The 16,116-nt window shown below is 43.0% G+C and overlaps 1 protein-coding gene across 1 annotated transcript in view; it reads left to right on the plus strand.

The window, feature by feature from the left end:
* SNX25 (sorting nexin 25) overlaps positions 1 to 16,116 on the plus strand; it is a 79,656-nt gene that overhangs the window by 9,185 nt on the left and 54,355 nt on the right. Inside the window, exons 2-3 of the mRNA XM_015418701.1 lie at positions 7,678 to 7,762; positions 12,418 to 12,634. Of these exons, the coding sequence (XP_015274187.1) occupies positions 7,678 to 7,762; positions 12,418 to 12,634 (302 nt within the window). The remainder of the gene's footprint in view (positions 1 to 7,677; positions 7,763 to 12,417; positions 12,635 to 16,116) is intronic.

Here is a 16,116-nt window from a genome sequence, read left to right on the forward strand (position 1 = left end):
TTAGATTGATCAAATTAAAACAGTTTTTTGATGATACTACATTTACTGAGATCAACCCATTCAGGACCAAATCACAGTTTATTCCCCCCATCAACCATCCATCTATAGTAGTCTTTGAGCGTAGGGTCATGGAAGATATTTTGACCATAGAACAACGCAGGGTTCCCACCCGATATAATATCACTAGGAGTCAATGGGACAGCCTTAATGAGTTGGCAGCGAGGTCTGATATCATTATTAAGATAGCTGACAAAGGAGGGGCTGTAGTTTTGCAGAACTATGATGATTATGTCTCGGAAATCAATATGCAGTTAAATAAGGTGGAGTATTACACCAAAATTGAGTATGATCCATCTCAGGAGATCAGTAGATTAATTGCTGTCACTGTAAATGAGGGCTTGGTTTTTGAATATATTTCTATGCAAACAGCCGAGTTCTTAAAGAAACAGTTTTATAGGGTCCCCATCTTGTACACTTTACCCAAAATTCATAAATCTGGGCATCCTCCACCCGGCAGACCCATTGTTTCGGGGACTAATTCTTTATTAGAACCTCTATCTAAATTTGTCGACTCGTTTCTCCAACCTTTTGTATGCCAATTACCATCATACATCAAGGACACCAGGGACTTCATTAGTTGTATAGAAGGGATGCAGGTGCCTGAAGGGGCGGTTTTGGTTACTTTAGATGTTAGTGCACTTTACACAAACATCCCTCATGATGAGGCACGCCTTTGCATTCTTAGAACCTTAGAAAAAAGAAGTGTGGACATGCTGCCTACTCACTTTTTATTAGACCTTGTGGACATTATTTTTGATAAAAGTTATTTTAGATTTGGCACCAACTTTTATTTCCAAACAAAAGGAGTAGCGATGGGCAGTGCATTCGCACCAAGCGTAGCTAACATTTTCATGGGGAGTTTTGAAGACTGTTGGATTTTGTGCTCCAATACTAACCCGTATTTTCACTCGATTGTCTTATACAAACGTTATATTGATGATCTGTTTCTAGTGGTTAAGACGAATGAGATGGTAGAACCGTTTGTACAATGGCTAAACAGTGTCCATGAAACAATCCGGTTCACACATGTTGCCAGTTGTTCAGAAATAAATTTCTTGGACACCACTGTGTTCATTAAGGACAATCACCTTGCAGTACGTCCCTTCCACAAGGCAACAGATAGGAACTCGTTACTTCACTATGGTTCCCATCATGTAGCTCATTTAAAAAATAATCTCCCTTATGGGCAATTCCTCAGGATCAAGAGGAACTCAACTTTCCAGACTGACTATGAATTAGAGGCAGATAGATTGCAGAGTTTATTCAAGGATAGAGGATATCCAGATTGGGTTGTGGAACATGCTAGATTTAGAGCTACCCGGCGTGATCGAGCTGAACTGTTTCAAAATAGACCAGAGAAGTGCTTTAATGGGAGACTGTGTTGGGCACTTGAGTATACTGACAAAGCTTATGCCATTAAAAACATCATTTGTAAACATTGGCACATCCTGGGGGATATTGCAGCATGCAGACAATTACCAATGATAGGTTTCAAGAAGACCCAAAGTATCAGGGACAAATTGATTAGAGCTGATATTTTGAATTTTCAACAAGTGGAATTATTACCTAAAGGTCACTTTAAGTGTAAAAGATGTGCTGCATGTCCTCTCATGCTTGAAACAGGTGTCCTGAATCTCCCAGAGATTGGTTTCAGCAGAAACTTACAACAGTTCTCCTCGTGTGCAAGTAGGAACATCATTTATATGATTTCCTGTGGTTGCAATTATAGATATGTGGGACAAACTACACGAGCTTTACGCACACGAGTTCTGGAACATAAGTCTAAATTAAAACATCTTTGCCCTACTGCACCTCTGGTCCAGCATTTTGCCGAAGTGGGTCACAAATATGACGAATTTAGTTGTGTGGCAATAGAAGTAGTGAGATCTAGACCATACAGCAATATAGATATCCATAAATTATTGCTCCAGAGGGAGGCTTATTGGATGTTTAAGCTTAATACCATCCAACCTGCAGGACTTAACACTTCCCTGGATTTATCTTGCTTTTTATAATGCTATGCAACATTAGAGAATCCACTCTGTATATGTTTTTTGCCTTTAGCCTGAGGTATCTATCAATTGTATTAAAGTCATATGCACTGGTAAGTTGGCCTTCCTTGTATGTATAAACAATTTACCTTGTTTGCATTTTGCACCTATCTAATGAAAGGGATGCTTGTATTCAGTAAGACTTGTTGTCCGGATTGTTATTAAGCCTGTGTGCTGAATCATAAATTTGTTAGCCTATGGCTGCTGGAACTGTTGTTGATAAGCTTTTTATTATGTATGTACACTTAATAGGGATTGACTATAGAAGGCTACTGACTATAATATAATGCTATGTAATACTAGAGAATTCACTGTATATATGTTTTGTAGTTTTGTCCTTAGCCTGATGCATCTATTAATTTGTGCTAAAGTTATATGTACTGGTAAGTTGGCCATCCTTGCATGCACAAGCAATTTACCTTGTTTGCATTTTGCACCTATCTAATGAAAGGGATGCTTGTATTCAGTAAGACTTGTTGTCCGGATTGTTATTAAGCCTGTGTGCTGAATCATAAATTTGTTAGCCTATGGCTGCTGGAACTGTTGTTGATAAGCTTTTTATTATGTATGTACACTTAATAGGGATTGACTATAGAAGGCTACTGACTATAATATAATGCTATGTAATACTAGAGAATTCACTGTATATATGTTTTGTGGTTTTGTCCTTAGCCTGATGCATCTATTAATTTGTGCTAAAGTTATATGTACTGGTAAGTTGGTCATCCTTGCATGCACAAGCAATTTACCTTGTTTGCATTTTGCACCTATTTAAGGAAATGAATGCTTGTACTCAGTAAGACTTGTTGTCCGGACTGAAAACTAGTAAGCCTGCGTGCTGTATTATAAACTTGTTAGCCTATGGGCTGTTGGAACTGTTGTTGGTAAGTTTTGTAATATGAATGTACCATCAATAGGGATTGAGTTATGCAACTTGCTTTTGTTCTCATATCTTGTTTTGTATATTACAGGAAAAGATTGATACTACCTCTGTACACAAAAAGACAACCAGAGAATCTGTATGTAACTTTATTCTATATTAATTCAATCATAGCCTATGTATATTGTTCAGGAGCTCATTGTATTCCATCTGCTTTTGATAGGAATTGTGGTTGAAAAAGAGTTGTGTCTCGAAACGAACTACCACTCGAGATGTTCGTATCACCTATCTTCAGTGTCAGACGTCCTTTGTCTTGAAAATATAGATATTACAAACATCATTGAACGTCATCTCAACAAGTTTATTTATTCATTTTTGTCTATATAGTGCTATTGTGTGAACCTAACAGCAATTTCTTCCATTATTGTTGTACCTTTAAATTGCTGGTCCCCTTTGTAGATTTAAAGCAAGTTTAGCCTGCAAACTATTCAGTAGTATTTTTACAGTTGCTTAGCTTCGTTAAAAAGATCCTCTGAGATCAATAGTTTTGTCCTTTTTGGGTTGTGCACTTTAATTGATTGTTTGATGATCTTACTTCAGGTAATGGTCAGTTTCCTTCTAAAGTAAGGCCTACTGAGCAGTTTTCCGATACTTCCTGTCTTTGTAGGAGATACTAGCATAAGTCTTGACTCCCCATCCTAAGGCATGAATGCTTTCTTGTAATTTGGCTCTTCCCTCTAGATATCATTGTCTGAGGGGAATAACTTCCTGATGACTTGTAAAAACATAACCTTGTGTAATGTCTTCCATTCTGGTGATGAAAGGTCAGCCAGAGGAATTAAATTATCAGCTATTCTGTCCTCTTATGTACTTATACAGCTGCCAGCTTTTTAAGTAACACAGCTGAGGAATGCTGTCGTCTTGCTTTATTGGGGTATTATGTTGGGGTTTTTTTCTTTTTCCCCCTCCATGCATCATTCTCTAATATCTCCAGGCAACTTCAGCTATTTGACATACAGTGCTCATAAACAGAGTCAACACCCTTCTAAATCCACTGGAATCAATTGGCTTAGAAGGGTATATATCCGTTTAAGATTACATAGATACATGTTATGGGTTTTTGGAAAGTATTGCCATTTGATAGTTGACATTTAAAATAACCTGGCTTTTCAAGGCATTTGTGTGCTTCTTTAAAAAAAACTGATGTTATGATTGTCTAGCAGAGTGTAGTTGGTCACTTGGCCAGGATGTGGACTATGTTGTCTATTGATTCTAAAGGCATAACAATGAATCACAAACAAAAGTAGAAATAAACTCCACTGCCCAAAAACACGCACACCAAAGCCTTGGAACCAGTTCAAAAGACTGCTTCCAGGGCCTCCATTTCACAGGGCAGCCTTTGATCTTGAGCACCATCAAAACTGCTAACCCCACAGGCTCTTGGAAACCCCTCTTCACTCCTTCTGCCCCACCTCCAGTTTTGTAACTGAATTGGTTTGCATTTTGGCTTTAAAACATTTTGGCATGCTGCTGTTTTGTTTTAGTCTCATTTGCACCATGCTGGGGAGCAGTGAAGTACAGAGAGTGAGGTTTCTGTGAATTGTTACCTTGGGAAGAATTATGTTCCTTCATTGTCCAAGATAGTTTTTAAAAATAATTCAACTCTTCTGTATAGTCTAGCACCACTTACTGAAGACGGCATCTTTATATCCAGATTAATTTTGAATAACTACAGTTTTATGGTTCACTGCATGTTGCAGTTAAAAATAGATTAGACCAACTTTATAAATATATACCCATAGAAGTTACTAGCCTGTTTGCCTCCTCCATATATATCTGTGTTATTAATATGTGTTGAGAAACCCCACCACCGACTTCAGTAAAATGTTTTTTACCCGGCTGCCATTCTTGCTTTCTATAAGTACCCAGGTCAGTAGCTATATAGTAGTCTGGGTTAGACTTCAACAAACTTCTAAAAATGTAGTGAAAGTGGACAAATCTACCCTTATGCCACTCTTTAATTGCCCTAATGGTATTAAAAGGGTAAAGTATATAAGGGAGTTCTAATCGCATTTTTAATATGTGCTCAGAGGTGTGTTAACTATTTGCCAGACATTTTAATGAAATCTGAAACAGCGATTTTGCTGGAAATCTATTATCCATAAAATATAAGAGCAGTACTCGCAGTCAGAGCTTCAGGCTGAGTCTTTTTCAATATTAAAAATATGGCAATGGTTAGTTTTCTATCGCTTAAATCCTTCCCAGATGAATTTTTCTAGCTTCTTCACTCTAGGCAAGATGTGTTTGTTTAATTTCCTAAGTGATCTGCAGGGCCAGCTCACCCACTAGGCGAACTAGGCATTCGCCTAGAGTGCTGGGCCCTGGATGGGGCGCCGAGCTGTGCCTCCCCCCCCCCCCCCCCCCAAAACCCAACAGGGTCACTTGCACAACGGTTCCTGGATGGGTCATCAGCCACATGGTGGGCGTGCTCGCTGGGTCTGACAGCTGGGGGGGGGGGGGCGGTGGCGGCAGTAGCAAAAGGGTGGCTGGCTCCAGAGGTCTTCAGGCCCCACCGGGAGGTTGGCATCTGCACCACAAGGCAGCCTCGCTTAGGGCGCAGAAACACCACGAGCCGGCCCTGGTGATCTGGAAAATATTGGTTTACATCATGGAATTAACACACACTTCAGCTGCCAAGTTGCTGCTATCAGCCCCTGCCCCACCACTTTAGGCATGACAAAGTGACCTTTGACTCATGGAAGTTTGTACCCTGGAAAGTTTTGTTGGTGCTTATGATGCTTCTGGGCTGAAATCTTGTTCTATGGCTGCAGACTGACTGCTACCCATCTGAAACTGACATTAACCAGGTTGGTATTCATGGAACCATGAAACTAGTTCTTTATGCCCAGAAGTGCTTTGGATTTGAGCTTCTGAAACAGCAGCTCTCCATCTTGCCTATCAAATCACTTTTGAGTCCAAGGGGACTCTCTCAAACAGTTTGTGATATTGGGATAACATTCCTTTTCAGAAAATTAAAAAGCAACTAGGATGTGCCCAAGACTTGGGGGGTGCCTAAAATATAGCCTGTCCCAATTTTTATTGAACTCTGTGGCTTTTGCTACAAAAATTAATGAGACAGTTACCCACTTTATAGGTGGTCAGATATAAATACTCAGTGTGTGTGCGTGTGAGTGTACTTTCTACAAATGAAAATCTACCATATTATTATTCAGGCGAGCCTTCAATACAAACTGAATGTCTTGCTCTTAAACTGAACTTGAAGACCAAATAGAATGTTATTAGAAGCATTAACTCTCAGTTACTGGACTTAAATTTGACATTAGTGGGCTTCTTGAGACAAGTGGATCTTTCTGAAGAATATTAATTTTCTTAATATTGAAAATTAAGCACATGAGAGTCATTTGATATTGGTGCATGCACTACTGAATTTTTGACCTGTAGCCATACACTGAAGTTGAAAAATTGATTAGTGGACAGTCCAGAGGCTTTGCTCTTGACTGCCTATGAGCGCTTTCCCCCATGCTATAGAAATTGTTGATAGGGTTTTTGTTTTTCTCAATGCTGAAAATATCAAGAGTGTGGAATGATTATGTGCATGACGGACATCAACTTCTTGTCTGAAGACAAGTCATAGTTCTCCAAAGTATAAAGGTGAAAAGGTTATGTGCATGCACTATAAACATGATAAAGTTAGCAGTATATACCATATCTGTAAGGGGGGGGGTCATAACACAGTAGTGTCAGCTGTAGGTCTCTAGCTATTTTGTGACACAGGTTATCTAGTGACCCATCAGCAGAAGGTGTTGGTCAGCAGCTGTTTCTGACCAGGGGAAGTTTTGTTCCTGGGGTCATGGGACACTGATGAACTTGTAGCCGCACAGGTCAGGTGGTTGTAGTGGGGAAGGGAATGACTCCACCTTTTCTGATTTTGCATCAGCACAGGGAAGCTGAGACCCAGAAATAAACTTCCTTGGAATCAGAAATGGATGCAGGAGGGAGGAGAACATAGGAAAGATCTGCAATCCTTGCGTCTTTGGGTTGCTGGATCCAGCCTGTCCCTGTCTGTAGAAGTGCTGGGGTCAACATAGCCTCATTTTCTCCTTGGCTGCCAAACTGACCAAGATTGTTCTCTCTGTGAAACAAGATAAGACTGCAGGGATGCATAGAGAGGCATTTCATTTGCTTCCCTGAAATAATGAATATCTTTCCTGATGTACATTTATTGGGCATGTATTTTTACTTTTTATTGGCAACAAAAATGCTGTATGTTATTTCTAATGATATCACCAAATTTTTGGTGGCATCTTGTCTCATGTTCTGTGGTTCTGAAAGAACCTGCTATTGGTTGCATTTTTTATTATTTTAAAAAGACAGTTCCCTAAACGGTTGTTGAAAAAACTGGCTTTATATAATGTGTTTGTAAATGTTAAATAATTTTAAATGTATGTAAATTTTTAATCCTGTATTGTTCCCATGCTATAAAAGGTTGATCAAGATTGTAAAGGGAGGGTCCTTAGCAAAACTTGGCAGCCCTGCTTTGTTGCAAAAATCCTGTTTATAATAATGTGGCTAGCTATGTCTCTGAAAGGCAGAGCGGGTGATTAAAGACTTCTTATATGCATCTTTCCTCCATCTCTTACAGTGTGTGCACATGTTTTCTTTCAGAATCTTTTATCTGGAAGTGCACATGAATCTGTCCAGTCTAGAAGAGTTGTAATTTCTCACAACATGGATAAAGCTTTGAAAGAAGGTGAGCGACTCCTAAGTGCATTTAAGACTCTGAACATAATCAGCTATTATATGAGAAGCAATTACTCCAGGTATTAGATCTATTCTAAGGGGTGTTTAGAAAACAAGGGTGAGAACGCCTAGTGCTATTAAGTAGTACAACTGGAACTAGAATATCTTTTTGTGTGATTGCATTGTGTACTGTTATGGCTGAAGCAGATGTTTTAAACAGGAAAAGAAGGAAGACAGGCTCTCATCATAGGCAAGCACATAGTAACGCCTCCTTCGCTACTCATAGATTTTGCTTTGATTTTATAGGATGCCATAGAGTTGGAGCAGATAATTGCATATTTGCAGACAACAGGCTCACTAATATTGAAAGACTGATCCCATAAAGCCAGTGTAGTTTAATGGCCAGAGGGCTGGACTAGGACTCTGGAGAGCTGGATTCAAATTCCCACTCCATGACTATGGGCTGCTTTCATCGTAGCATACCTCGCAGGATTGCTGTGAGGATAAAATGGAAGTGAGGAGAACCATGTACCTCTGAGCTCCTTTGAGGGGGGGAAATGGGATAAAAGTGTGATAACCTTGAAACTATTGGAGCCAGCTTGTACTCTTGTGCTGCCTTTACCAAACAGTTTGAAAAAAGTATGCTGTGGATTAGTTAGTAAGAGGGCTGGTCCCAGTTGAAAGAGCAGCAGTCCTTTATGGTGGTAGGTTTTCCTGGCTCTTCCTCAGCGTTTGGCATTGGGAGGATTCTTTATTTTATTTACCTCATTTGCTGGTGGGTCAATTAGGTCAATACATTCAGTGGGAGGGGACTGTCAGGTCCTGTAGTAACCACTCAGTACGCAATAGTCCTTTAGCAGGTTTATTGGTAAAGTATGGCTTCTGGTCAGGTGAACACCTTTGCCAGAACTGGCGGGTAAAAGCATTGGGATAGATTTCAGGGTATGGGGTGCACCCCTCATGCACACGTCACAAGCACCCACTAATGCAACTACAGGTCATGAGAGAATATACGACCTAACTAGCGATATATCTTAGTGTGTTTCCCAAGGGCACGGCTCCCGCTGGGGCCTGTAAACTCAACGGGGGGGCGCTTAGGAACAATAGGAGAGGTGCCTTAGCTATAACTCCTTTCGCACATTCACACACTGCCCACCCCTCAGGAATGTCAGGGAGGACTGGCGGCTTAAAAACTACACAGGAGCAATTAGCCAAGCAGGTATACAAAAGCAGGAGTCTGCAACAGCAGCACAAGGCATCTATACGCGGTTAACACACATGGGCACAAACAAGATCCATTCAGCAGTCCGATTCTGACAGGGACTTCCAATCGACAGTGCGATAGGATGTGACTTGTAGAAATCTGGAGCCAACCAGATCCTGGTACATATAATAGTTTAATTTTATCTTCAGAATCATTGACAAGAATACAGTCCCATTCTTGTTGCAGTAAGCTCCCCACTGAGCAGTTAATTGCTAGAAAAAGCACCATGGACAAAAAAGACATCATCCATTTAATTAGTTTAATTGTTTCAACCAAAGTCTGTAACATCCAACATTAACAAAGCACCTTTATTTGCAAAAGAAGTACAGAGTGGTGATACACACGTTGTGCATACATATTGGAAAATAGATTTCATAGCCTAGAATGGTCTTCGAAAAGACTGTGCCAGAGTCGTTTGGGGCTCTGTGCTTGCACTCAGCCTTTATAAAGAATTTTTACAAATGGAATTAAAATACTTTATCACAAAATCAGTAGATTGAGAGGTTTGCATTGCTTATCATGCTGATGATGCAGGCTGTGATACTTGCCTTCTACGCAGCAGTGACTGTCACAGTATTCATAAGCACTCAGGAATCTTTCCAGGTACAAAATATGGTGTGTTAGATTTTAGTGTGCTGTAAATTTCCCCACAGGAGCTGCGGTGGCGCAAGTGGTTAAGACGCTGAACTGCAGGCTGTGGAAGGTCGGTAGTTCAGCAGTTCAAGACCCGAGTTGCCACATGACGGAGTGAGTTCCCGTCTCTAGTTCCAGCTCCTGCCAACCTAGCAGTTCGAAAGCAAGAAATTGCGAGTAGATAAATAGGTACCACTTCAGTGGGAAGGTAACAGCGTTCCGTGCGCCTTGGTGTTTAGTCATGCCGGCCACATGACCACGGAAACGTCTTCGGACAGCGCTGGCTCTTCGGCTTTGAAACGGAGATGAGCACCGCAACCCTATAGTCGGATTCGACTGGCTTTCAAGCAAGGGAACCTTTACCTAAATTTCCCCACAGAAGATTCAAGGAGAGGAGGGGAAATGCTGATGCCCCAAGCAGGGGAATAAGAATGGCTTCCTGCTTGTGCCATAAACTTAACCCAGATTGACTACGATAATGCATCCTTAAGCAGCCCCAAATGTGGAGTGCTTTGAATAGTTGGCACGCCACTGTGTAAGTGATGAGTACTAATCTCTGTTTCCAAGAGATGTTAGCTCTGCTACTGAGGAGAGATGCCAAAGGTAACTTTAGTTGTGAAGGAGGCCGAGTGACTAGGGAGCAGAGGTACTGTGCTCTAAGGAGCTCCATGGGTTGCAAAGTGTTCACGGTTATAGACAGGTGTAATTTCCTATCATTAGAGTCAACATTTTGACTGCAAAACCTCTATTGATCCTATGGTTTACAGTATTGAAGGGTGGCTTTTTGTAAATGTTTGAGTTGATTATGAAGTGTACATCTTAAGAACTGTAAGGTAGTGAAAAGCTTGCCCTCTGTTATGTGACACTTGGTTGCGCCTAATAATAGTTATTATTCACTCTGTGGTTGCTGTGTGGCTGTAATCCAATTTCACCAGAAAAAGGGGAGGGGAATACTTTTCCTTTTCCAGGAGCAAAGATCATATATGTGTGTGCAGGGCTATTTTTGGGCAGGAACGCACAGGAACGGAGTTCTGGCTGGCTCCCAAGTTGGCCATGCCCAGCAGGAACTCATTAGCGTAATAGGCCACACCCAACATCAGAAACTCATTAGGATTGGCTACATTAGAGGTGTGTGGCCTAACATGCAAAGGAGTTCCTGCTACAAAAAAAGGCCCTGAGTTTTGACAACAAACAAGGTAAACAGAATAAGAAGCAAAAGGTGGGTGTGGCTGGATAACCACACTTCTGGTAACATGGGGGTGCGGCCTAATGTGCTAATGAGCTGTGCTGGCAGGGGTGTGGCCCAATATGCTAATGAGTTCCTGCTGTTGGGTGTGGCCTATTATGCTAATGAGTTCCTGCTGGGCTGTTTCTACAAAAAGAGCCCTGTACACAGTGTGTGTGTGTGAGGGTATGACTGCAGTGCTTTTGGGTGCCTTGCCCCCTGCCCTTCTTTCTCTGATGGGCAGAATCCAAGGAGAGCAGAGCACCTTTCCCTAGCACCTGCCAGCAGTATACTCCCCTGAGCAAATGTTTCAAAAGGCTCCAGATTTTGATGCAGTAATTCAGAGCAAGAGATGTCAGTTATCAGACACTGTTTAATAAACGGAATGCCATAAGAGTGTTAATGTTTTAAGCATGTTTGCCTTTTGAGTAAAAAATAATATCGTTAATTGGGTTTGCCCATGTTCTTTATAAAGGTTGTCTCTCCAGTATCTGGCATTATATGACACAGATTGGCTGGATCGATAGAGTTACATTTATGTCGGATCTGGCCCTTGTAATAAATGTATTCGACGCCCCTGGATTAGATCATACCTTAAATAAAACTTTGGACTCAAACTTTGTTCTGCTGCTTCAGACCAACACGGCTACCTCTGGGAAGCCCCAGTTAAAAATTCCCACTGTGCCATGAAGCCTGCTGGGTGATCTTGGGGCAGTCAATGTGTCTCTGGCTAACCTAGCTCCCAGAATTGTTATGAGGATAACATGGAGAAGGGGAGAATAATATATACCACCCTGAGCTCCTTGGGTGGCGTAAATAACTTGTTGTCTGAAGGCATGTTAGAGCTATGGATGGTGGATGGCTTTGTAAAATTAAACTTAGAAAATGTGTGATGTGTCATATTTGTATTAGAGCCAGTTCGGTGTAGTGGTTAAGTGCGCGGACTCTAATCTGGGAGAACCGGGTTTGATTCCCCACTCCTCCACTTGCACCTGCTGGATGACCTTGGGCAAGCCATAGTTCTGGCACAGCTGTTCTTGAAAAAGAACAGTGTCTGTCAGAGCTCTCTCAGCCCCACCTACCTCACAAGGGTGTCTGTTGTGGGGAGGGGAAGGGAAAGGAGTTTGTAAGCCGCTCTGAGACTCCTTTGGGTAGTGAAGGGTGGGGTACAAATCCATCTCCTCCTCTTCTTCTATTAATATTTGTTACAAAAATGAAAAAAAAAAGTTTCAACCTGTGGTAACTGGTAATTACTTGGGACATCTATGCTGGTGGCTGACCAGTCATATCCACTTACCGGCTTCCTTGTTGATCTTTGGAAATTTCTTTTGGAATTTATTTTCTTGTATTGAAGTTTTGCCAGGCTTTTTTGTTTTTAGAAAGGGGAGAAAATGCAGTACCCTAAAGATAAAAATGAGCAGTCTTTTCCAGACCCTAGTTCTTCATAACTGGTATCTTTCTTTCTTTCTTCCCCCTTTTTTTTTTCTTTCTGTCTTCTTTCCTGAATTCTGACATTTCATCTTTGTTGATCCCTTTGTTTCAGTATTTGACTACACCTACAGAGATTACATTTTGTCCTGGTATGGACACCTCAGCCGAGATGAGGGACAGCTGTACCACCTGCTCTCTGAAGACTTCTGGGACGTTGCCAAGCAGCTGCGACATAGGCTCAGTAACATTGATGTAGTTAAAGTTGTCTGCCACGATGTAGTGAAAGCTTTGCTCACCCACTTCTGTGACCTTAAAGTGGCCAGCTCCAGGTAACAACATACCCTCTGATTCACTGTTGAGTCTGTAATGGTTTTCTCCCTTGTGCCTGTGTGTGAGCTGTATTGAAACAGTGACGATTGCTTTTGGAGGCAGCACAGAAATAGCACCTATAGCAACAGTGGCTGACCTTTGTAGCAGGTGATGTGACAAGTCAAATTTAACGTAGATGAAAGGGGCCACCCTGTTACCACCAACCTGCATTTGCCTGTAGCGTACGGAAGGCAGAGTAGGTCTGGAGAGGTAGGCAGGCCTGACTTTGCGGTAGCCAGGCCCACAGGTCACATGGTCCTCCTGTCTACCAGTGCCATCCTAAGCAAAGGCAAGCTCACTGAGGTCAGTGGGCTTGGAAGGGAGCCTTAGGGACATGGAGGCCCCTGAGAGCCAGTTTGGTGTAGTGGTTAAGTGTGCGGACGCTAATCTGGGAGAACCGGGTTTGATTCCCCACTCCTCCACTTGCACCTGGCTGGATGACCTTGGGCAAGCCATTACTCTGGCACAGCTGTTCTTGAAAAAGGGCAGTTTCTGTCAAGAGTTCTCTCAGCCCCACCTACCTCACAGGGTGTCTGTTGTGGGGAGGGGAAGGAAAAGGAGTTTGTAAGCCGCTCTGAGACACCTTTGGGTAGTGAAGGGCAGGGTATAAATCCAATCTCTTCTCTTCTTCTTCTTCTCTCTGCTTAGGACAGCACAAACTCCTGTTTTGTACCTTTCCAGTACATCATTTAATAAAAATAGATTTTGTTACTCTTTTCTGCTGTTTGATTCAAGACTGTCTTGATTAAAAATGGGGAAAGTGCATATGAGGTTGTTAGAAAAAGAACCTGTCCTGCTGAGAGGTACAAACGAAACAATTTTTGTCACTGTGTTTTTAAGCTCGAATGGCATGCTATCGCCTTCTTCTCTTGCACCAGGTATTGGAAGCCTTTGATATATGTGTCAACTCACAAAATATATATATATTTATCGTTCCTAAAAACATTTTAGCAGCTGAAGTCCTTGCAAAGATTTTTTTAAGCGCTTTGTTCTTTAGCAGTTTGTCTTGTTTCACAGGAGCTGGTTTTGGTGATGCCCAGCATTGCTGGCATCTAGGTGGTTGTTGGGGACTCGACTTCATTGTAGGAAAGGAGCCCAAAGATGCCTGTCTCCCCTCTCACCCCATGCTCCTGAGGCTTTAAATTGATAGGTGGCTGTTCCAGGGAAGTGGCAGATTCTGAGTATCTGTGGTTACCTTTGTAGGACGGGAGCAGGGTGGGTCAGTGGATACTCCTGCAAAATCTGGTTCTCTGTCCCCAGCACAGATTATAAAGGCCAGTGTGGGGTTTTTTCCAAGCTGGCAATTGTATGTTGTCCATTAGCAGGGCTTTTTTTGTAGAAAAAGCCCAGCAGGAACGCATTAGCATAATAGGCCACACCCAACAGCAGAAACTCATTAGCATATTCAGCCATACCCCTAACAGCACAGCACATTAGCATATTAGGCCATACCCTTATGCCTTCCCTTGGCTTGCCTGGGTGCCCCGCGGCTGCAGGGAGCCCAGGCAAGCTGGCCCTTGGACAGGATGGGGAAGGCACGGGGAGGCATTTAAATGCCTCCCCGATCCTTCCAGGCCTTCCCTCTGTAGCCGCGCACACAGAGGTTTTGGCTGTAGTGGGCGTGGCCAACTCTGAAGCCAGCCGGAACTCCGTTCCTGTGCGTTCCTGCCCAAAAATAGCCTTGTCAATTAGTACCTCGGCTGTTACATGAACTACTGTGATGTAATGAATAATGTTTTAGATTTGGGCATGAGGCCTTGGTTCAAATATCTTCTCAGCCATAAAGCTCATTAGGTGAGTTTAGAGTTGCCAAGTCGCGGTGGGGGATCTGCATGTCTTCACAGAATCCTTGCCGCGGGGACGGCGAGACGCATTGCACCCGCCGTTGCCAGGATCTGATGCTACGCGTCGCTCTGGCAACGGGGCTCCAAACAGCCCCGTTGCCAGAGTGACGCATAGCGTCATGTCCTGGCGACTGCGGTGCAACGCGTCTCGCTGTCCCCACGGCAAGGATTCTGTGAAGACATGCAGATCCCCCGCCGCGATTTGGCGAGATTTGGCAGGCCTAGGTGAGTTTGAACCAGCTATTGCTAAGTATAGCCTATTTCACTGCTCGGAACCTTTTTGAAAGAAGGATGAAATGATAATATAATGCAGTAATAAGTTCATCTATTTTGACTGAGCACCCAACCTATGTATCTTTGGACCTGGACCCTTTAAAATCTTTAATTGTTCAAATCTATTAAGCCCACAACAGCAACATGCTTGGAACTGGCTCTTAGAAAAGCTTCTGTCCTGGAGTGGATCCACCCTCATTTCGAGAACTACTCCTGGACTTCCTCTAGAGCCACAGGACACTCACTTGGGAACCCACCAGTGCCAGAAACAGGGAAGCCCACCAGGACATTGGCAACAAGGAGAAATCCTGCAATAGCAGAAACACAGAATGGGCCCTTTAAAGCCCCAGCTCAGCCGTATCCTCCAGCTGCCAAACCAGCCAAGACAAGAGCTGGAAGAGCAGCCACATAGTATAGGCATTTTAAGGCCCCACTTAAGTCACTGCCAACAGCTGCTAGCAGTTTAGCCTGGCCTGGGCAATGGGAAGGGAAAATAGGCTGTTAAGTGCAGCCAAAGGTTCCCCTAAGGACTCATGTGACTGCTAGTTCTCCTGAGACTTCAGGAGAATTGACTGAGCATGTGCAGCCTGCTGACCTAACTTCTGAAGGGGCCTAGAAGTAAGCCAGGGAGGAGGTGGCTAGGTTCTGTCCCCAGGCTGTTCAAGAGAGACTTAGTGGAAGGGCTGAGGTACCAGGTGCTGCAAACCCTGTCCCCAGTTCTGAGGCTCTGCAAGCCCAAGCAGGACAGAAAAGAGTGTGATGCAGGGCTCTTTTTGTAGAAAAAGCCCAGCAGGCGCTCATTAGCACAATAGGCCACACCCAACAGCAAGAACTCATTAGCATATTAGGCCACACCCTGACAGCACCGCTCATTAGCCCATTAGGCCACACCACCATGTTACCAGGTGTGGTCATCCAGCCACACCCACCTTTCTCTTCTTATTCTGTTTACCTTGTTTGTTGTCAAAACCCAGGGCTTTTTTTAACTCCTTTGCATGTTAGGCCACAGACCCCTAATGTAGCCAATCCTAATGAGTTTCTGCTATTGGGTGTGGCCTATTATGCTAATTAGTTCCTGCCAACTCGGGAGCCAGCCGGAACTCCGTTCCTGTGCGTTTCTGCCCAAAAATAGCCCTGGCTGTGATGGATAAGGGAGTTACTGAGGGCAAGGACATGGAGGCCCCTGAACCCCACAGTTTCTCATTTAGGCTCTAGTAAAGGCTGCTTTTTGTGATGAAGAAGTGCTTTTGTGTGTCATTGCTGTATCTAACCTCAAGATCTAACATAGGTGGAGGTAATAGCTTAACATCTCATAAGGACATTAG

This window comes from Gekko japonicus, unplaced genomic scaffold, assembly GCF_001447785.1.
Source record: "Gekko japonicus isolate JY-2015 unplaced genomic scaffold, Gekko_japonicus_V1.1 scaffold663, whole genome shotgun sequence".
In the NCBI taxonomy this organism is placed as follows: Eukaryota; Metazoa; Chordata; class Lepidosauria; order Squamata; family Gekkonidae; genus Gekko; species Gekko japonicus.